Here is a 22,002-nt window from a genome sequence, read left to right on the forward strand (position 1 = left end):
AAGTGAATTGAAGCAAAGACCAGAGCTCATACAAAATCCATATACTAAAATGTCACAAAGTAATTATATTGCATGAAGTGCAATACAATCGTAAATTTCTATTTTATAACTTTCCATTAATAGGAAGAAACATACATTCACTTGTCAGAGTCTATTTTTATTCATAGCTGTGAACTTAAAATCAGCTGCAAAATGCAAATAAATGTCCGTTTAAATTATATTAAATGTTTTCCAGTATAATATTACTTATTAAAAAAGTAGAGAGCAGTTAATTTTTTAAAGAAATCAAAGTGTACAGATAAGGTAAATTAAAATCCTCTCTCCCCTCACTCACTCTTGTTTCCAACAGAACTTGTAATTGCCTTTGAAGGGATGTTTTTCCCTTTATTTAACCCTTTGGCAACACAGGAAACAGAATAGCAAGAATGAGCTTAGCTGGATTGCTGTGTAAAGGACTATCTCTGAATTAGGGAGGATCAACTCTTTTCTGCCTAAACCAGAAAAGCTGTTTTCGTTTTCAGATCATTTTCTTGATTTTTTTTTCAGAAGTATGAAAATATACAACCCATTAATCAAAGACTTTTTTGAACCACATTTTATTTTGTGCCACATCTTTAGAATCTATTTAGGTAGACTCTGGATTTACAAACTGTGATTTTCAAATTTCGTTTTTTCCTTCAACATCTTGTTAGCATTGAGTGGAAATGAGATTTGCATTTGAAACACTAATATTCACTATGCAGTCAGCCAAGACACTTCTTTCTTTTAATTTCCATAAATGTCAGTAAATGGCTCTTTTCACCTTTGGGTGAATAGTCAATAGAAAAATCAATTCTGTGACAAATGAACGGCAACATGATTTTACATGTGAATTATTTAACGAAGGCTATTTTTATCCTAGAAGGGAAAGACTTAAGGTAAAATCAGCTGCAGATTATTAATTTACATTTATTAATACTATTCATAGAAATGCATATCCACAGGAAGTGAAGAAAATTTATATCTCATTTTTTAATTAGTTCTTCTCTTAGAACTCTGTTAATGACACAATAGGAAACTATTGAAAATTAGTGAATAGATACATAAGTAATAAACCTCATTAAGCCTTTACATCATGTTATATTTCTCTCCAGGCTGTGAGAGATTTAGTGGTTTTTAACCCCTGAAAGTAAGCAAACTAATTATAAATGTCCCCCTTTATATGTAGAGCTTGCATGAGCTCAGTCTTTACATGCCATTATCAGACCCTGTCTTCATACGTAATTGATACCTCCTGGACGTTAGAGGACACAAAATACTCTGCAAACCCGGGTGGGGAAATGGAAACTTGATTCATGTATTGACCTTGTACATATCAAATCAGCAAGATTTTCTCAATAACAGAATTAACCATTTTTTTAACCCTCATACTGAGTTGTCTAGGGAGTAATCTCCAGTGTCTTAAGTAGCGCTATTTTCTAAGGATTACTGTTGCAATGAAGGAATCTTCTCGTTACAAACCTGCTGAAAGGCAGGGATTTTGTTCAAGGATGAGTATCCCAGCCCACAGGGAAATGAACTTGGACCACAATCATTTATATATCTTCCCACACGTGCTGGGAGCTTGAGCGCGGTGTGCAGAGGCATGCGTATTTATTGAGTGTACATGGCTTAGCTTCTCCCTCCCCTTAGACTTCTTTAAAAGCAGAAAAGAGAACGTGGGGGCAATAGGTGCAACCGAGGCCAGGTTTTCGGTGGTCTAGACTGACAAGAAGTTTTAAATTAAAAATGCTCATCTCCCCTTCAGTGCAGCCCACATGGGGGCAGCTCGAGGAATACTACCAGGCCTCGCCTGGTTATGGAGTGGACTCATTTGTCAGTTTCTCTGAAGGGTCAGGTCGTCCCAGCGTCCTGCAAACTGTGACTCTGTTTTTTCATACCCTAAGCTCTGAAGCTTTCAGATCTCTTCCGAATGCCAAATTTAAAAATAAAAGTCACGGAATAATTTCCAAGTATATTATTCGATCTTCCACTAAACCAGATTGTTTTCAAAGACACTCGAGCTGACAGGTAACTTGTGCCCTTTGCCATAAGCCTGGGCTCTGCATCTGTTATAGGATAGTGCCATTTTGTGCCATGCCTTCCAAAATAATAATTCTGGGCATAGGATGTCTTAGTCCATTTGGCTATTGTAACAAAATGCCACAGACTGGATGGCTTATAAACAACAGAAGTTTATTTCTCACAGTTCTGGAGGCTGAAAGTCTGAGCTCAGGATGCCAGCATGGTCAGATGAGAGCTCTCTTCCAGGTCACAGACCTCTTCTTAGGACTTCACATGGAGGAAGGAGGGAGAGAGCCCTCGGGGGTCTCCTTTATAAGGGCACTAATCCCATTCATGAGGGCTCCACCCCCATGGCCTAATCATCTCCCAAAGGCCCCAGCTGCAAATAACACCACATTGGGTGTTAGGATTCCAACATGTGAATTTGGGGGGGGACACAAACATGGGCGCCATAACATGAGTTCATTTGATCACCTAAGGCATTGCATTCTTTGGCCATCCCCAAGTTTATGGTGACTGTCCCACTCTCTTTCAATGGCCCCACTCACTAGCCATTCAGACCCATCCAGGCATGTCTGAATTCAGAGTAACTAATGGGTCTGGGCCCACCCACACCCTGTGTGATTTCAGAGCAGCAGAGCATTTTTAACAAGTTCCCAGGGCTTTGTAGCTTTTGAAAGGGCCTTATCTGAATTTGTGAAATGTGAACTACATCCCAAGTATAAGAATTTGTTCAAGTCAGGCTGGCGTTACGTGAAGGCCCTCTCTTCCTTTTCCTTCCCTGGCCTTGGTAAAGGTGAGGTCCCCAAATGACTCTAAGTTTACAAAAAATAAAACTACAAGTCTAATAGTTGTGAAAACGTTTCTCCCTTCTCTCAAACGTGCATGCAGGCATTCACGCACTGTCTCCATTTAAGTTCTCTGAGTGAGCGCCCTGGATGCTTTGTGCTCCGTGGAGATTAATTTACTCATTTTGGGCTCTAAAGGACACCCTTAGTCTTGTCGAGCCATAACTAATTCTACGCACAGGGAATTCTGCCCACATCAATCGACATTTTTCCCACTTGCATAATACATATGATGCTTTTTAAACGAAAAGAAAATTCTCCTTGACCCTTAATGTTTCTTTAATTATTTTATTATAATGTTAATAAATGTATACACACATTGTTACATAAAACATCTTTATCCTTTTAGCTCTCATGACAGCTGTAAACCAAAGCCAATTTACAAATATAGCAGAACAAAAACCTACAAAAGCAAAAACATTAAAATTTACAACATTCCTGTTGTGCATACTTTTGTTTAGCTGAAACGAAATTACTGTTGAACATCTGACTGTGGTACTGGGTCAGATTCCATGAGCTTCCATGCATTTCTCCGGTCTACTGCCCTTGGTTAAAGCCATGTCTCTACTACCTTTTTTCTTTTTTTTCAGGAACATGAAACTTTGTTTCTGTTTGTTTGTTTGTTTTTATTGAGGTGTAATGACATACAACATTATAGTAGTTTCAGGTGTACAGCATAATGACTCAATATTTGCACATGTTGAGAAATGATCGCCAAAATAAGTCTGGTTAACACCCATCACCACACATAGTTACAGGGTTTTTTTTCTTGTGGTGAGAATCTACCACTTTTTCTATTTGAACTGCTGGGCAACCTTTGAACCTACCCTCCACTGTGGTATCGCTGAGCTTTTTCTTGGAGGAGAAAGGCTTATTTGCGTATTAAATCCATCTACTCTTTTCTCATTAACTTGTAACAATGTAAATACTACTACTAGTGTCAGTCTGCTTGTAAATAAACTACAAAGGCAAAAATGAAATCTTGCTGAGCACTAGCTTAAAAAGTAAGTATTCAAATGATCCAAAGCATGATTACTTTTTAAAAAGTACTATGAGGGGCCGTCCCAGTGGCATGGCAGTTAAGTGCGCTTGTTCCACTTCGGTAGCCCGGGTTTCACCGGTTCGGATCCCAGGTGCGGACCTATGCACTGCTTGTCAAGCCATGCTGTGGTAGGCGTCCCACATATAAAGTAGAGGAAGATGGTCATGGATGTTAGCTCAGGGCCAGTCTTCCTCAGCAAAAATGAGGAGGATTGGTGGTAGATGTTAGCTCAGGGCTGATCTTCCTCAAAAAAGTAAAAATTAAAAAAAAGTCAAGAGTATGAAAATAAAAATGCAAAAAATTTTTGATTGTCCCAAGAGTTTGAGGACCCCTGAAAATACATTATATAGAAACCCTAGTTTCAGAAACATTGCATCTGAGTTGTTTAAATTACTCACTAAAATCTGCATATGCCCTTTTCATCTTACTCCTAAAGTTCAAAACAGCCTCCAGACCTTCCACCATTCTCTTCTGTTTCACTCTCTTTAGTTTTAAATCATGTGTAAATCATAGTTATGTTATAAATCCAGTGTGTTGCTCAGTATTGTGAGAGTTTCTTTTTAATAATGAAGGAAGCGACTATGTTATATTTATATAGGGCCGTAAATTGTGAGCAGTGCTTTCATCCAACATCATCTGATGTAGTCGTCAGGATAATCATAACTCAGCAATGTTTAGGGATTTTCTCAAGTCCAAGATCTAACAGTAACAAAATCAGAATAGTGCACGTTTATAGGGCACTCGCTCTTTCTTGAAGGCCCTCTTTCCAGTAGCCCACGCGTATTCCTCATCTCGTCCTCGGCCGTCCCTTGCAGGTGGATTATTACCGTGCTCCCCCTTTGCAGATGAGGACGCTGAGAGGCTGGCTCGAGGGTGCACAACCACTAGATGGCAACTTCAGGATTCCAGTCCAGGCACTCAGACTTCAGAGTCCAGATTTCTCAACCACAGCACTTCTGCCTAGACCGGCATCAAAGTCCTCATGGGTTTGTGATTCACTGTTAAAGAAAGAAGTTTGATGTCATTACTGGCACTTGTCTACACACACCCCTGTGGAAACCTCTCTCTCTGCCTATTTTCCCCCCTTTTTGCACCTGGCGACCATCTCATTTTTCAAAATTCAGATCAAAAGTTACCTCCTCTGTGAAGTCTCTGTAGACTTCCTCTGTGCAGCCCCCTTTCCCGGATAGACGGTTAAAAAGAAGAAAAAGCTTAAAAGAAAAACCTCCTTCTTTTGGGCCCACTCCGTCTCTATGCCCGGTACAACGCGTTAAGACACTTGGGTGTTTTGCATGTCGAAGAGCTGCTTTAAAGGCGGGGCGTTTGTCATCTTGTGGAGCACAGAGGCGTACGGCATAGACATCCAAAGGTTCATAGGTGTGGGACAATTTTGACTTTTCCAGTTAGAACAGCTGCCTTCTGGTTCTGAACAATAGTGATTTTGTGTGCAAACACTGTAATATAAAACATGCCAGAAAAGAAAGTACGTAAGTGACTAGCTATCTGAAGTGGTGACATGGGGTGGAGATATATATTTCAAAGCAGTGGAAAACAGGCTTTAAGTTAAAAGACACGAAAATGGCATCCTTTATCCTACAAACAGATCAGGATAAATGAGTCCTGGTGTGAAGCCAGCTGACTCTAAGCTCACATTTCCAGCAGCATCCCTAGTCCCCAGGGTTATTTCTTCTCTTTCTGAAAAGAAATGGTTCCCTTTCAATATCAAAACTCATATTTTTGTTACAAAATCATTGTTGCCTTTTTAACGATAATATTTACTTTACTGTGAAGTATCAAATAATGGTAAAGGAAGCTGGGAGGATTTTTGTTATTACTAACAGGACACGGAATTTAAAAATGGAGAAACACTGATTTAGATGTTTTTTACAGTGCTGAATCATATTGTAAATACTTTTATTGCTTATACATGACTTGACCATTTAAATAGCATCCATGTTTGCATTTGTTTGCTATTCTAAAATATTAAATCTCTTTCTCTCTCTGTGACAAATATGATTCTTGTGCCTCACAGTCTAATAAATTTAATAAATCTAAGTAAAGCAGATTAAACATCATTAGTCAGGGCATACTGTCCTCATCTTCTGATCTTCTATTTATTGTCTCCCAGATTGTAATTTTAAAATGCCCTCTGAACTTCACCATGTTGTAAGTAGTTTCCTATCCTCCATCCTTACACAGGAGTTTAACCTTCGTTTAAGACATAGCCTGTGAAGATTCTTTGTTTTTTTAAAATGAAGATCAATAATGTTAATCTTTTAGCATCTCATGTATGTCATTCTGGCAACTATCCTTATACACCTATTAGATTTTAGTCAAAACCTATTAATCTCCATAATAGAAAATAAAGTTCCATAGGATCTCTCAATGAAAGGGTTTATTCTGAGCAATAGTTGATTATTGCAAACATCAGTCAAGTTTTTGCTTATCAAGGAAGCGTAGAAAGCCCTCGGCTGTTAGTTCAGAGATGTTGTTCCTCTATACTCACTACATTATTGAAGCCATCAATATCCTCATTAAGAAAGTGCGTCCTAATGGTTTGTGTGTATAAGTTTCGCCTTTTATGATATACTTGAGAATTCAGATATTTTTTTTTTAAAGATTTTATTTTTTTTCCTTTTTCTCCCCAAAGCCCCCCAGTACATAGTTGTATATTCTTCGTTGTGGGTCCTTCTAGTTGTGGCACGCGGGACGCTGCCTCAGTGTGGCCCGGTGAGCAGTGCCATGTCCGCGCCCAGGACTCGAACCAGCGAGACACTGGGCCCCCTGCAGCGGAGCACGCGAACTTAACCACTCGGCCACGGGGCCAGCCCCGAGAATTCAGATATTTTTAGTAAACATCGAGAATATTTGAAAGGGTAGAGAGTTGTTTTTTTTTTTTTTTCAAACAGTGAATCAATGACTCAGGGGATTTGGGACATTTTGTGTCAAAATCCCTCTCTCCAGCCTAATTCAGATCAGCAGCTGCTGAAAGTCAGTCAGCAGACTGGCCTGCTTCTGTGGAGTGACTCAACCTGTAAATCTGTTCCTATTATGAAGGTCTTAGCAGCGGGTCACACCTACTGCATGCTTTTGATCACTGTGAAAAGCCGCTGTGAAGAGTTTAGGATTCAGAAGCAGCAGAGATTGCATATATTTTGTGCTTGTAATGAGGTCAGAATTGTATGGTCTGCTGAAGACACCAGCGTGAAGATGAACATAGCAGATGCCGTCAGTCCGTGGAAGAGGAACCCCAGCTTCTGGGTGGACATTAGGATTGTATTTTATTTTTTTAGTTTATGTTTTACTCTGTTTTGTTAGGAATTGGCCTCTATTTTTGTATTCTCTTTTGTACCCTTCTTGCTTTCTTTTAGATTAATTGAATATTTATTTCACATTTCCCTCAATTTAACTTGTTAATTATACATTATCTCACTATTCTTTTCATAGTTTCACTAGAGAATAAAAACGTGCATCCTTGATGTATTGCATCTTAACAGATTTTATTGCTTTTACAGATTTTATTATTTTTCTAATACCCCTAGAACCTTAGAACCTCTAAGCTCCGTGTAATCCCTCCTGGCTTTGACAGTTACTGTTGGCGCGCATTCTTGTTCTACATAAATTTAAAGTCTATGAGACATTCCACACATATAATTTATATTTACCCAGGGAGTTAATTCTGGTGTCATTTAATGTCTCTTAAACTTCCATTTTTCCACCTGGGATCATTTTCATTCACCTTAAAACAAAAGACTTCTGATGGCAAAGTTCCTCATTTTTGTTTGTCCAAAGATTTTTATTTCACTTTCTCTTTTGAGGGATATTTTTCACTGAGTATGGTTGGATTACTTTCTTTCAGTACTTTAACGTGTGATTCGTTGTTTTCTAGCTTCCAATGTTTCTGTATAGAAACCAGCTTTCACTCTCCCTCTTGTTCCTTTGAAGGTAATGAGTGTTTTTCCTCTGGTTTTTTAAAGCTTATTCTTTGTCTTTGGGCTTTGGCATTTTTCATATGATCTACCTTGTGTCTTCTTATTGGTGATGGTAGTGTGTGTGTTATCTTTTGCGTGGTTTCCTGAGCTTCTTAAACGTGAGTATGTCATTCACAGGTTTTGGAAACTTACCTCTTTGAAGATTACTTTGCCACGGTCTTTGTATCTCTTCTGTTTCTGGCACTCCTTTCATTCCTATGTCTATTCTGCTATTTCTTCTATTTGTCCATCTTTTTCTCTATTCTCTTAAACATTTAATCATAGGTATTTTAAAGTCTTCACCTGATAACTCTAAATCTGAATCCTCTGTGAATCTGCTTTATCTTTTGATTTTTGGTAAATTTCCTTGTTTCTTCATGTGTATAGTAATTTCTCATCACATGGTCAGCATCGTATGTAAACAAACTACAGACACTGTAGGTGATGTTTTCTGCCTAAGAGGATTCCACCCTTCTCTGTTAGAAGGCGAAGGCAAGGGATGATCACCCAACCCCATCACAAACCTGTGCTGAAGATCCAGCCCCCGTGGGCTTCTCCTCTATGCCCCAGGCTGCCCCCTCCTAAGCTTTGACTGAGAGCCCGTCAGATCTTCGTTCCTCAGCGCTGAAAGTTACAGTGGCTCCGGCTCTGAGGTTCAGGGCTCTTGGCCCCACTCTCCACTTGGGCACTCCGCTCATTTCAAAATCTGCAAGTCTTGAAGATCAGACTAGTCAGGCGTTTGAGGCTATCATCTCCCGTCAGACCTTTGTTCTGAAGCATCTCTATCACCGTAGGAGATTCCACTTGGCTTTTTGTAGGCTTTTGGCCTAAGGCACCACTCATTCATACGGTTGTCCCTTGGGGAAAGTGACTGTGCATTTGAGGGTCCTCAAGTTTCTGATTTGCATCCCTAGTCCCACACAACTGCAAAATATTTTACCGTTCTTCTTTCTTTTAGAAAGTGCCCTCTAGACCTACAGAAGAACTCAGAATTGGGAAGTGAACTCAGGAGAAAAAAAAGCAACTGGCAATTTTCTGTTCAGTCGGGAAGACTCTCCCCATCCAGCATTTTGGTTTCTCTAGTTTTCAGTTTTGCCAGAGCTGTCTGATGTTTTAAATATATGATTTTTGTAATTTGTCCCTTTTTTTCATTTTTACAATGGGAGCAATAACCTGCCGTGAGCTTCAACATTCCTGTGCAGATGTGCAAGGCCCCTGTTTTCTCAGTAGATCAATATGAAGCTGTGTTACTTAAGAAAGATGATATCTCAAGGAAATTTGGGGCATATAATCAACTGAGATGTTAGAGATATTCTTCCATCAATTACATATTCTCTCATAAGAATAAATTCAGTGGCAGTATTTCTCAGAGATCGTTCCTATGTGCTGAATGTGTGCCAAGAAACATATATGCAGATATTCAATATCCGCAGAGTAAATGAGACTGAAGCTAAATGTAATAACCACAGCATACGCTGGTGGAGAAAATGGAGGAGCTGAAATACATTAGTGGAGGAAACATAAAGATTTCGCTCAAATCTCATTTAGAAAAAGAAAGGAAGATGATCTAGGGACCCTGGTCTTTAGCATGTGTCAGATCCCAGAGAGCAATGGTTCAGTAAATAATGAGCGCTGTAGAGTAATAGTTAAGAAGACACATCCTGGAGCCAGACGGCCTGGTTCCACCATTTTCCATGTGACTTTGGGCAAATTACTTAACCTCTCTGTGCCTCAATTTCCTCATCTGGAAAATGCTAGCAGTGCTTTATATAGTCCTTAGGAGGATTGCGTGACTTAATGTTTGTAAGGTGCTCATAAAAGTACCTGGCACATATTTAGCACTCTTAACTGTTGACTAAATAAGTAATTCTTATGCACTCCTTCCACCCCGCTTTCTTGGCTCACTTTCCTGACAGTACAGGCAATCTGGCTTTCACAAGAGTCTGCCCAGCAGGAGAAGATCTCATCTCCAGGTCCTTTGGCCGCAGTCCTGGAGACTGGAGAAAAGTGCCCTTTGAGGGGGCCCGCCCTGCATTCGCAGCCCACTGTCTGTGGAAGTCTGCATGTCTGCAGAGATTGGACAATCACACACAGGTTTTTTTTCCTGGTTATCTAGAAATTCAATTTGGGAGAACTTCTTTTGCTAATAACCAGCTCCAGGAATCTAGCTACACACTCTGGCCATGAGTTTGAACACGGCTTCTGTGTTGAAACGTAGTGTATCAACCTTCTGCCCATCGCTTTCATTTCAGGCTTTACCGTCTTCTTCCTCGAGGAAACAATAGGCTCGGTGTCCAGGGAAGGTGTGGTTTTAAAATTGTCCCAGAACACTGACCACCCTTGCTGCTTTCACATGACTGTTCTCACGAAAGAGCCAGCCACTCTGTCCTGCTTTGTTTCATTCTCTTTTGTTTTGAAGGAGAGGATGGAAGTGGCACCTGAACACAGCAGTATGTGCTTTGCAGTGGGCTGGGCCATCTCGAGTCCTCTGAGTTCTCCCCAATATTCCCATTGCGATGTTCAGAATTTCGTTTTTTTAAACCAGCATATTCACTTTAGAATTGACAGAAAAATTCGTTTCTGCAATGTCTAGCGGTTAGAGATGACTGCCTGATGGCAGAAGGGGAAGCCTACAGCAGTGAAGCCTGCTTGTCCTGAAGTACCCCAGCTGCCATCGGGGGGCAAGCTCAGGCTTCAGAGTGTCTCTCTTCGGGTACGCTAAGGAGGGGAGAGGAAGTAGCTGATAAAATTGCACGTTTTGGTGCTCTCCTGTGAAGGCCCCTAAAGTTCCCATTTCTGTGGGCTCAAGGTCTGAGAGAGCGCACGGCTGCTAGTGTACACTCTCCCACAAAATCGAGCATGTGCTGCCATCCCAGAGAGGTGGCCATTGTTATCCAGCACAGCTCCCCTGCCTCCGCTGAGCTCATTTGATATTTCAGTGGCAAACCTTTTGGATATTAGTGCGGTCCTCTGTTCACACTGATGTGAGTGGGCCCTCTTGGGTAGGGGTCCTCCTTGGGTTAATGCATGGTGGTCAGAGTGGGGTCACATTACCCCATTCTGCACAGGGAAGTAATTAGTAACTGCATGGAAGGAGGAGTAGATGCTAGGATGGAGTGAAGCATGAGAAACTCAAAAGCATCTATTGCATTCAGAATTACAACTGTGATAAATTAAATGAAGAGAAAGTACAAGATGTCATAGAGTGTCTATAATAATAGAGGGCGAAGGGCAAACAGACCTTTGATTCTTTCTTGTGTTCCCTGGAGGTACGTTGCCCGGTAAGCAGTGTAGCCATCCTGAGTGTTTGGTTCCATTCGTCATCTTAATTCAGCAGTTCACAGCTGACCGGGGTGGCTGCCGTCTCCCGAGGAGGAATGCCTGGAGATTTTATAGAGAATCTGTGTTCTCTCTTTCCACCTGGTCCAGCCCCTTGGCATCCAGGTATTGCTATTGTATTTCTCTGTCATTCACAGTATTTGGTGCTACTTTTTCCCTCTCTCCTCCCACAGGTAATCCATCAGCTGAGGCTCTCAGAGAATGAAAGTGTGGCCCTGCAGGAGCTCCTGGACTGGAGGCGGAAGCTCTGTGAAGAGAGAGGAGACTGGCAGCAAATCCTGCACCACCCGGAGCCCAGGGCGCCTCCCCCACCTCCTTGCAAGAAGCCGACTCTTCTGAAGAAGCCCGAGGGGGCCTCCTGCAGCCGGCTGCCGTCTGAGTTCTGGGACAATACCATTTGACGTGGCCCGGCCTGCAGACTCGCAGAATAGAACTACATAGTGATTCCACGCTGCATCGACAGAAGGCTGCCTCTGATACATGCTGGGTGCTCTCTCCACACATTTACATGAACAAGTACAGGACAGCGAAGTTAAATACACGAGATTCCGTGTGTGTGTGTGTGTGCACGCGTGTGTGCTCTTTCTTACCCTTTCTGTGGGGACACACTCTGATTTTCAGACTCCGTGGTTAAAGGACCATTCTACCCCTAGGGAGCAAGAGAAAGGCTAGGAAAAGTGTGGGATGAGGGGAGAGAAGGAGGGAGACAGGTGGAGGAGGCAGGGGAAGCCACACTGTACGGTGTTTGTATGTGGTCCCACCACGTGTTTATTGTACTCTGGCCATTTTAGTATGATACACGCCACAGGATGGATGTTGTATGTCTTTGTAGGTGTGTATGTTTTATTGGAATTGCAAACTTGGTCATTACTTACATGTTTATTACTGTATTTTATAACTTTATGCAATTGGTGGTGCTCCCTTTCTTCAAAATACAGATTTTAAAAAATCATTTCTACAGTTTTTTCCCCTCCACACACTTTTTTTTTTAACCTAAAGTACTTAAAACTCTTGAGACTATGTTGTTGTTTTAGCTTCGCCGGTGTCAGCCCTGCAAACGTGTGGACCGAGTCCCATGTTTCTATTTCATTCATTGAGTCGGAGGCAGTTCCTTCCTATGCCCTGTATTTCTGGATACGTGGATTGTGAGCTCTTTAGTTAAACCTCATCTCCGACTTCAGCATGGGTTACAGGAAATTACGTGGCATTCACTTAAACGCATATGGCTTCAAATTCATAGCTGGTGGTATGAAAGGATCATATCCATTCAAAGGTCTACACAGTACAAATAAGCACGCTCAGATTTACCGGTTCCAGCAGCAATGCTGCATCCCAAGATGCTCATCTTCTCAGAGCTCCACTGCATGGCTCACCTGCTCTATATCCTCAACTCTCCTGTAATGCAACTGCCTTGTTTATTGATGTGCTTCTCTTGGCTGTCGGGACGTTCTGAGCTGTGGCATCAGACCATCACGTCTTGCTACTTGGAACCTGTTATTCATACCAGCCTTTGAAAAGTTACTGTACCAATAAAAGGGCACAACTATGTTCTGCTGTGGTTTTATTTATTTGTTGTTGTTGCTTTCCATGAATGCTTCTATTTCCTGATCAGATAAGTAGGGGCAGTGAACAGTCTCGTTCAGCCCCATTCATATGTTCTTCTCACAGCATTTTGCAAGATTTGGGCTCTGGTAGTTTGCTTTAAAATAAAGGGTTTATGGTTTTTCAGATATAATTACCACGTAGGCGTGTGTCAGTTTTAGGAATAACATGTTTGTTATTTATGAATAATATAATAGGCCAACAGATCAGGAGACGACTGCCATTGAAAAGACAGTTTGTTAAACTCACAAGTCGCATGCCAGGCCAGGGGGAAGCCATAGGGAGAAGCACCTGGGTGGGTCAGGAGGCAGAGGGAGGGAGGGCACTAGTGAGCTAGTTCTTTTGTGGTCTCTGTGGGAAGGAATGGGCACTGCAGGATATGCAGGCATAGATTCGGCAGGCTGGAATAAGTTCAGTGGGCCTCGGTGTGCAGAGGCTGTCTCTGGCTATCTGATTCCTGGCCCTGGGCAGGGGGATAGTGGCCTGGAGTGGGAGAGATCAATAAAGGGGGCAGTTGGGGTGTGGGCTCTGGATTAAGTGGGGTTGTTCACTATCCCTAGGACTTGGCTAGTCCTGGGAAGAGCTGTCCCTCGGGGATCAGCAAGGCCCAGATGCCAAAGCATCACAATACGGAAAATAAGACGCCATAGTTAATGCTTATTAAATGGCAATGTTACCGCTGCCATCCAACAGTCACAGTGAGCTGCTCTACCCCACCTCAGCTGGACAACCACCAGGCCCCGCTCCTGTCTCCTTCTCCTCTATTTCCCTGACGTCTGACCTCCTAACTGAGCCACTCAACAGCAGAAGAAGCAAACTTTCCTCTGCTCACATGGCTTCCTCAGCCATGCCTGGCACCTTGTAAACACTTAATGACCTTGGCTGAATTAAAGTTTTAGCTGGATTCCCCCGCAACACACACAGTATGTTTATTTATTCCAGAGTGAGAAGTGAACTGTTCGAGCATTGCACCTGGTGAGAACTTGTTCGAAATGCACTTGCTGTGACTGTTCTGGATGCTCTGCACGTATTGTTCCTAACACTGACACATACCTCCATGGCAATTATTATCATCTGTGTCCTGAACCTGAATGGGAGCTCAGAGCTTTCAGTAGGCTGTCAGAATATGAACTTTCATCTTTACGATTCCAAAGCCCCTGCCGTTTCAACTTGATACACAGAAATTTTCTACTTATTTTATAGAAATATGTCTTTAAAAACTTCAAATTCTCTGACTTTTTGGGGATCCACAGTTGTGTGAAACCTTGATGGAAGACTATTACAGTGAAAGCTTACATGAAGGAAGGGTCCCAAGCGCGTGTGGATCCAGACTACACCCCTCTCTATTCTGTTAACCAGGTCACGGGTCAGGGTTTGTACAGCCATAAGCTGAACCTGACCATCACCTGCTGGAGGTGCCATGAGCATCATGAAATGGTGAATATTTAATCTGTCGAGTAATCCCTTTGTCTCACCTAGTGTTTGTTGAGCTTCTGGAGCTAGAAGTCAAACCTCTCAAAGATTTTCTAGAACCCCGTCTCCTAAGACCTAAGTGAGGCCTTTGTGTTCAGTTGTTGGTGTTGTCCCAGTGGAGAGAGATTTCAGGTGTGTGTTAATCACCACTCTAGAACCACATGATTCTTCCTGTTCTACTTACATGATGGAAAAGTCAGCAGAGACTCAAAAGCATTAATAGCCATCACAGTAGTAGTAGCATTAATAGTCCTAATAATGGGAAATAAAGTCTGAGTCCATGTGTGTATTAAAGGTACTCTCAGAACGATTCTCTAATGATTAGGATATTGTCAAGAAAATGAACAGAGGTACTGTTTGGATAATGAAGCACTGAATGCTGTTCCACGCAAGCAAGATTTCAACAATTACGTGTGTTTGCAATATATTTAATGATGGTATTTTAATTGCTATCAAACCATAAGGTATGAATTATGATATATTACCGAGCCTGAGACCTTATGTTTAGCAGTATAATTGGTATGAATTATTACCCTATGTTCAAAACTGCCCAAACTTATTGCTTTTTAAAAAAATGCTTTATGAGAGGTCTCTAAAAACTACCATCAAAATGTTTATAGTGGGTTAAAATGATTTAAAGTGTATTTTCTAGGGTGGAAAAATATATCATTACTATTCTTAAATAGTGGTATCTAATTTAGTAAGATTATGCTTACATAAATCTATCCAATAAAAGCAGCAACCAATTAAAATCTTAGATTTGTAAATGAACTTCACGTATGAACATTACACAACTTGGACAAAAGGCATATTATGAATTCCATAGTCTAGAAGGATGGCTAAATTTCTGTCAAAGTTCTATTGCTGTCACTTTCTAGCCAGACATCAGACTCAACTCACATCACAATAAACGGCGTGAGGGTATTATATAGTAACGTTCTATAACGGGACACTTTTCACCCGCTGGCTATTACTCTGCACTGCTAATTTCTTTCCAACTTTTAAATGTATATCTTTAGTTAGGCTTCAGTAGGATTTATTTTTACTTTAATTCTCATCAGGAAGTTTTCAATGAAAAACACTCTTAAATTAGCTGGAAAGAAACAACTGTGTTCCAAGTAAAAGTTTAGTGTAATTTCAATACATTTTTCAAATTGTTTTTAGCTGCACGTGAAAATCCATGTAATGAAGATGAAAGCAATTATATTTCTATTTATTGTGCAATGGTAAATTCACTATGATGCTCATGGTTTCCGAAAACAACAGCACTGCTATCAAAAAACTAAAAATATATTCTGCACCCCCATTCTACTTCCTTTACATCTTATTCATAAACAATGACTTTATCAAGCAAATTCTACTACAGTGTTCTACCCATGTGAGTTACAAAGATACCCATATAGCAAACGGCTGCAGCATGCTGAGTTACAGGCTGGAAAGAATTACCTTTGTAGTTTTTCACTTTACCTAAGTACTGCAGACCCCTGGGATGCTCCATTATTGTGGTTTCAGTAAGTTTCTCTAAAATCCAGGATGCTTTGTAAAACTTTAAAGAAGACTTTTTCAAAGGGTAAGTCTCATTGGATGCCTATAGCACATCTCTATCACTGCTTCTAATTTCTCAGATCACTTTTCAGATTTTTAAAAAATCTATTTATACCTAAAATATCATTTTTGTAGGCTTGACATCAGCACAATATAGTCTGGATTTTATGTAGTTTACCAGATCCTTACAATGGCAGAATAAAATCTGGATGTCTTCTCATAAGAACATATTAAAGGTGAACAAATCTATGCATTCATTTCAATTGTTGTTTTATAATAGGAATGCATCAAATGTGTCTTTTCTTTCCTTTGAATTAGTCATCGACAGACATCCTGGCATATCTGCTAGCTTGCCTTTCGCTATAGCCCCGGGGATCATGTGCTGCTTCAAAGGCAGGCTCGTGAGCTTGCCCAGATGACATTTTCCTGATGTCACCACTTAGTTTCTAAAGTCTAAAGAAAATGAAAGAGAATGAAACTATTGATAAATTCCAAGGGGGAGATCAAAGCTCTAAAGAAAAGTGGAATAAAACCAAATTCAATTTGAGGTTTTGATCTTTTAAGATTTCAGCAAACAAAGGGGCTGGAGGTCCATGATCTAAAACAATTGGTTGAAAAGGGTATAAATTCTGCCCTGTTCTGAAGAGATGTTTCCTTACTGAATCTATTTTGAGGTTTAGTAGATCAAACTGGGTCTTGAGTGATAACAAAAAGAGCAGGTCCACCCAACAGAGTCCTTATTATGGTTCATCGACATTATTTTTGAATAGAATAAACAGTCCTAATATCAAAAAAATATAACCTTTGGGGTACTTTTCTATGTGGGTTGTACATATATGTGCATTGTAGGGGGAAATAATTCTTCAGAAAATTTTGCAGTTGGAGACGTGTTGTCATTCCCTTGGGCTTAGAAGCTGTCGTAAAAGGATAACATTCCATATTTTAAAAGCAAGAAATTTCCCTAGCAAAAGAGAAGAGAGGCTACAGGAAACCCACATGGTCATGGCTGCAGCTGCTGAAGGCGTCGAGCATAGGGAATTAGGAGATCGGAGGTGACATTGTCTCCTTAGTGTCACCAGGAACGCTCACTGTTCAGCCCCAGATGAAAAGGCATGCCCTACAAAGACAGAATATCAGTGCCCAGAGCATTCAAAACCCAGAAGTTTGCCCACAGTGACTCACAGGAAACGCTCATTAGGGGTACAAGTTGCTGCATCTCCCAATTTTACTCCTGAAGGTTGGCATTGGGCTCTGGTGAGCAGTTGTCTTATTTGTCCTGAGTCTCCCATGCTACCTACGTGTATTACTCAAGTTGGCTGTTTTAACAAACACCATGGAATCTAGTGGCTTAGCACAATAAACCTGTATTTGTATTTTTGTTTTCCCCCCTAAGTCACAGTCCTGTGCACGTTGACCCCAAGCAGCCATCCAGACACTGAGGGACTGAGGGTCCTTCCATCTCCAGGCTCCAACCTCCTCCTGGTCCTCAGAGTGCTCCTGTCTACCCAGGGGATGGGGACAGAAGCGCAGGGAGCCATGCATGGGGCAGTCTCCGCTTGGTGGAAGTGGCTCAGGTCACTTCTGCTCACATTCCAGTGGCCAGAACTCAGCTGTGTGACTGAGGCCTCGGGAGGAATGCCTCTCTTCCCTGAGATTTCCATAACTTCTACGGGAGACTCCATCAGACAGTGCTCTTGGACCCTCAAAGGGTAGTCTAGTGACCAGCGGCAATGACATCACCTGGGGGCCCATCCCCAGACCTGCTGAGTCAGAGTCTCCATTTTAGCAAGACCTGCAGGTGATTCGTGAGCACATAGAGGTGTGAGCAGCCCTGCTCCGGAAGTGCCTGTGCTAGCTCCGTCTGCATGGCCCACATCAGTTGTTGGGGGAGCCTCCACAAAGCACTGACAGCAGCAGGGCAGGTGGACCCCAGTGCAGAAACTCCCTTTGGCATCACCTCCACAGCAGGTAGCCAGTGAACTCCAGCCCGTTAGGTTTCTCCAAAGCTCCATTAGGCCTAGGGCAGCCCTGGCTCTGTCTCCCCCATGCATAGACACGTTTCCCCATGCTCCCGGTGTCCTCCAGAAGCTCCTCTCACTAATCAGCACTGAAAGCTACATGCATCCCAGACCCCTCCCTAAAGGTGGGGACGGGGACCTCCAACAGGCTTTCCTCACTGGTGTTCTCTCAGATCCCTCTTCATGTCTTTAATCTTGCCGAGGGGCCCAGGTGACAGAAAGCAAGCTATAGAGAGGGCCTCACATGCACTGTGGTGCCCCAACACTGTCACTCTGGGCTTTTAGTGGAAACTGAGGCAGAAAGAGTTGCAATCTAATACCCTGTAACAGACACATCCTTAAAAGTATGTGAAATACAGAGGCCAGCCCTGTGGCTGAGTGGTTAAGTTCGGGCACTCTGCTGCAGGCAGCCCAGTGTTTCATTGGTTCGAATCCTGAGTGCAGACATGGCACAGCTCATGGAGCCATGCTAAGGCAGTATCCCACATGCCACAACTAGAAGGACCCACAACTGAAATATACAACTATGTACTGGGGGGCTTTGGGGAGAAAAAGGAAAAAAAAAAGATATCCAGCAAAAGCATTTTTCACAAAATCCTTGTCACAAGAATGCCTATTAACATTCAAAAAAAAAAATTATGTGAAATATGAAGTTTCCCTAACTTTTCCTTGTCTCCACTGATTCCCACGGCCTTACCCAGCCGCACTGCTGACAGGTTTTTGCTGTTAATTGCACTGTATTTGCCTCCTTAAGGATTTCTCCATTTTTGTCATTCTGAAGGCAAGGAAATCATGACTCACAGGTTTCAAACCATCTTCTACACTCACTTGGCAGAATGATGTCACCAAAACTTTTCCTGTGGGTAAAACTGAGTGCAGAGAGTTATAATTTGCATCAAACCAGGAAACCCACAACTCACTCCCTCTGCTCCCATAGGGAGCACCAATTCTTGATTCCAAACGTCTTTCTAGGCAAAAGTATCCACCAAAACTTTTAATTTCTGTACACTTTAAGTCCAACTTCAGGGAGGGACAATCATGAGAAACATTCAAAATTGCTGGGTTTTGCAGGAGCATTTCTAATAGTCATTGTTCTCTGTCTCCCAGTGCTCGCATTTTCACCCTGGCTTTTGGTGCTGTGACCGTCTTACAAGCTGTAATATTTACAGATATGACCTACACGTCACTAGTTCTCGGTTTTCAGCACAACTCTCGGTATTTAAATACTAGTTTGCTTTGTGCTAGTTTCAAGTCATACTGATATTTTCATTTATAACTATTCCTGATTCAAAATTTCTAGCTAAAATTTGTTTACAGGTGTTTATGTTACACCTAACGCTGAATTGGTTTGAATTTCCATCTCTTAATCAACAACAAGTCTTCCCACGGCTCCCGTCAAGCCATTAACGCCAGGTGAAATGAAGTCAAAACAAATTTGATCTCGACAAATTCGGTTGACACGTGGTCTCTGCTTTCAGTACCATCTCCAAACAAGAAAACATAATGAAATCTCTTACCCTGAGAAGCATACTTCTAGAAAATAATCAATGTGACAACTATTCCAAAATTTAAAACCACCCTTCAAAGTATCCAAACAATGTTTACTTATTGAATACTTTCTCGTTTCCTGTGGTTTTTATTTCGCCTCTACCTCAGCTCTGTTTATAGTCTCTCCTGTTTATGGCCTTTACAGGAGGATGGGTCACATGTCATACTTCCACTCACTCCAAACTGTAGAGTGGATAAGGCAGTGATGAGACGTGAAACCACAGCGCTGACAGCAGTGTGTGAAGGCACTGTTCCCCACCCCCTGCTGCCTGGCCGTCCACAGGTCCGCTGGGAGCTGTAGAGCCAACAAGAGTGGAGAGTCCTGTTCCTCTCCCAGCCAGGTGCGGAGGGCGGAGAGAGCGGCGGAAAGAGAGCATCACTGCGTGCTCACCTTGGATTAGTCACGAGCCTGGGAATGAGGCTGTTAGTTAATGCACTCCACCTGTATTTTTTCAACCAGGAAATAGAACTTATAGTTTGGTACCAAATTCACAGAGAAGCCCACTGAAATTTTCTCTGTGAAAATCCTTTTATTTTATGGATAGAACACCTAAAGCCACGTTCACTTATTCAAAATTAAACGTATATTTCTAAAGCTCCTTCTCAGCATATTTGGCATTGAATACAGGGGCTTTTTCAAACAGATACAATTCCTGCTCCTAGGAAGTTACAATTCAGCTGGGAGAAAAGAAGTTAGACAAATAATTCCACAAATAACTATTTAAAAAGGGATGTTGTCAAGTGCTACGTTGGTGAAGTGCAGGGTATCACAAAAATCTAAAGAAAACCTAATTTACTTAAAGGAGTGATGGAAGTATTTTCTAAAATAGCATTCATACTGAGACACACATGGTCAGGGATAGGATGAGGAGACGGGTATATGACTCAGCTGCCATGTAGAATGTAGAAAGTCTCAGAGATGGGAAACAACTCAGATGTTCTCTATTCTTGTGAGTGACTCTTCCTTTTCAAGGACTCAGAGTCCTCGGCACATACCTTCAGTACAACACCTCTCAACCGGTATCCTAATTTCTGTCATTCCCACTAAGCTACGAGGATTTAAGAGATCTCGGTATTCCTCAGACTCTAGAATAGTCTTTGGTGCACAGAATGCAGCAACCTACTGCTAAAGGATGAATAAACGAATGAAAGCCAGTGAAAAAGTTTTCAAGGCATCAGGCTGCAGCACTTATGGTATCATTCTGCTCCCATCCAAAATCCTTAAAAGTAACAGAAAAAACATTTTTAAATACTTAAATCGCTATTTAGGACTTTTGTTGGACGAGAAAACCTGAGAAATCCCTGAAAAGGAGAACAGAGTGACAACGGAATTGCAAAAGGAAACCACAGCCTAAACAGTATGCAGGAGACCATCACTGCCAATGGCGGGAGCAGATTCCACAGTACTCCATGGACACACATAGGGTCCAGGACCGCCTGGAAGGAGTTAACTGGGATACCCCAGCAGGAGAAGCCAGGTACAACAACTCAAGACATCTCCTTTTTTTAATACTATCAGCCATGCAGAGTTGATAGGATCAGTGCATGTAAAGGCTCATTCAGAGAGGAAAACAGTGCCCCAGGTATCAGGAATCCTGGGCCCACTCAGACTAGTCAAGAAAGAATATCATCTGGTCGTACATTCATCCCTCCCAGATCCCCATGAAAATAATCTCATGGAAACTACAGTTGCGCATTTCACCCCTTCCCTAAGGTGGCAGCACAAACAAATTCAGCAGAACATCTACCTGCCTCAGAGTAAAAGATGAAAGCAGAATCAGGGATCACAGAGTACTGGAGAAAAGAAAGACAGTGACTTCAACAAGAGAGAGAAATTATGCCCAAAGAGCCGTCATTGGAGCAAGCAGAACTATGTTGACATAGGTTTGGAGTAGGTAATTTTGGGGAACAGCCTTCCAAATTGGCAGGTGGGGGGCAGGCTCTGGACCTGCTTCCAGATTCTGCATACTTCTTCCTCATTTTGTCCAATTTAGCATCTCCCCCAGCAACCTGGTTTTAGAGTACAGAAATCTTTAACCCATGATCTAGAGACTATTTTTCAGTCCACCCAGAGATTCTGCAAATTGTTTAATATTCTGTGAAAAATCTGGGGGAAACTAGCTACAGTTGGCTGTTTCCTCACCTGAACCTCCTTCAATACAGTAATTGATACCAGAGGTAGCTGCAGACAACAGACTCTCAGGGAGATGAGAATCTGAAACGCATTTTCTGACCTAGTTAAATTTGAAGGCAGCAAAGATTCTGCTGGCATTAAAGGAAGGGATGCTGGTAGTCCATGGCATCCAGTGGTGAAGGAGATACTTAAATTATCCCCAAGAATTGTGGGAAATAAAGTGCCCAGTGAAGGAAAATGAAGCCCACTTTCTTGGTGGGCTACATGGCTGCCGTCATAGAACAGCACGGCAAGAAGAGGAATAAGATAGCTATGGATTGTTGGTTGTTTTAAGGCGTATTAGTGATCACAAGGTAGAAAATGAGAAGTTCAGGGCTTTAAATTCTCAGCTTACAGCGTAGTCAGGAGACCAGGGAGCTTCCGTGGCTTCAAGAACGCT

General features: G+C 41.9%; 1 protein-coding gene across 4 annotated transcripts in view; it reads left to right on the forward strand.

Moving 5' to 3' along the window:
• The window catches only part of MYO16 (myosin XVI), a 599,178-nt gene extending 586,983 nt beyond the window's left edge, over nucleotides 1–12,195 (forward strand). For all 4 annotated transcript variants that reach the window (XM_070520138.1, XM_070520137.1, XM_070520139.1 and 1 more), the window contains exon 35: nucleotides 11,417–12,195. In XM_070520138.1, the coding sequence (XP_070376239.1) occupies nucleotides 11,417–11,644 (228 nt within the window). In that variant the 3' untranslated portion in view covers nucleotides 11,645–12,195. The remainder of the gene's footprint in view (nucleotides 1–11,416) is intronic.
• Nucleotides 12,196–22,002: the final 9,807 nt, after the last annotated feature.

The sequence above is a fragment of the Equus asinus genome, chromosome 11 (assembly GCF_041296235.1).
Source record: "Equus asinus isolate D_3611 breed Donkey chromosome 11, EquAss-T2T_v2, whole genome shotgun sequence".
NCBI lineage: Eukaryota > Metazoa > Chordata > Mammalia > Perissodactyla > Equidae > Equus > Equus asinus.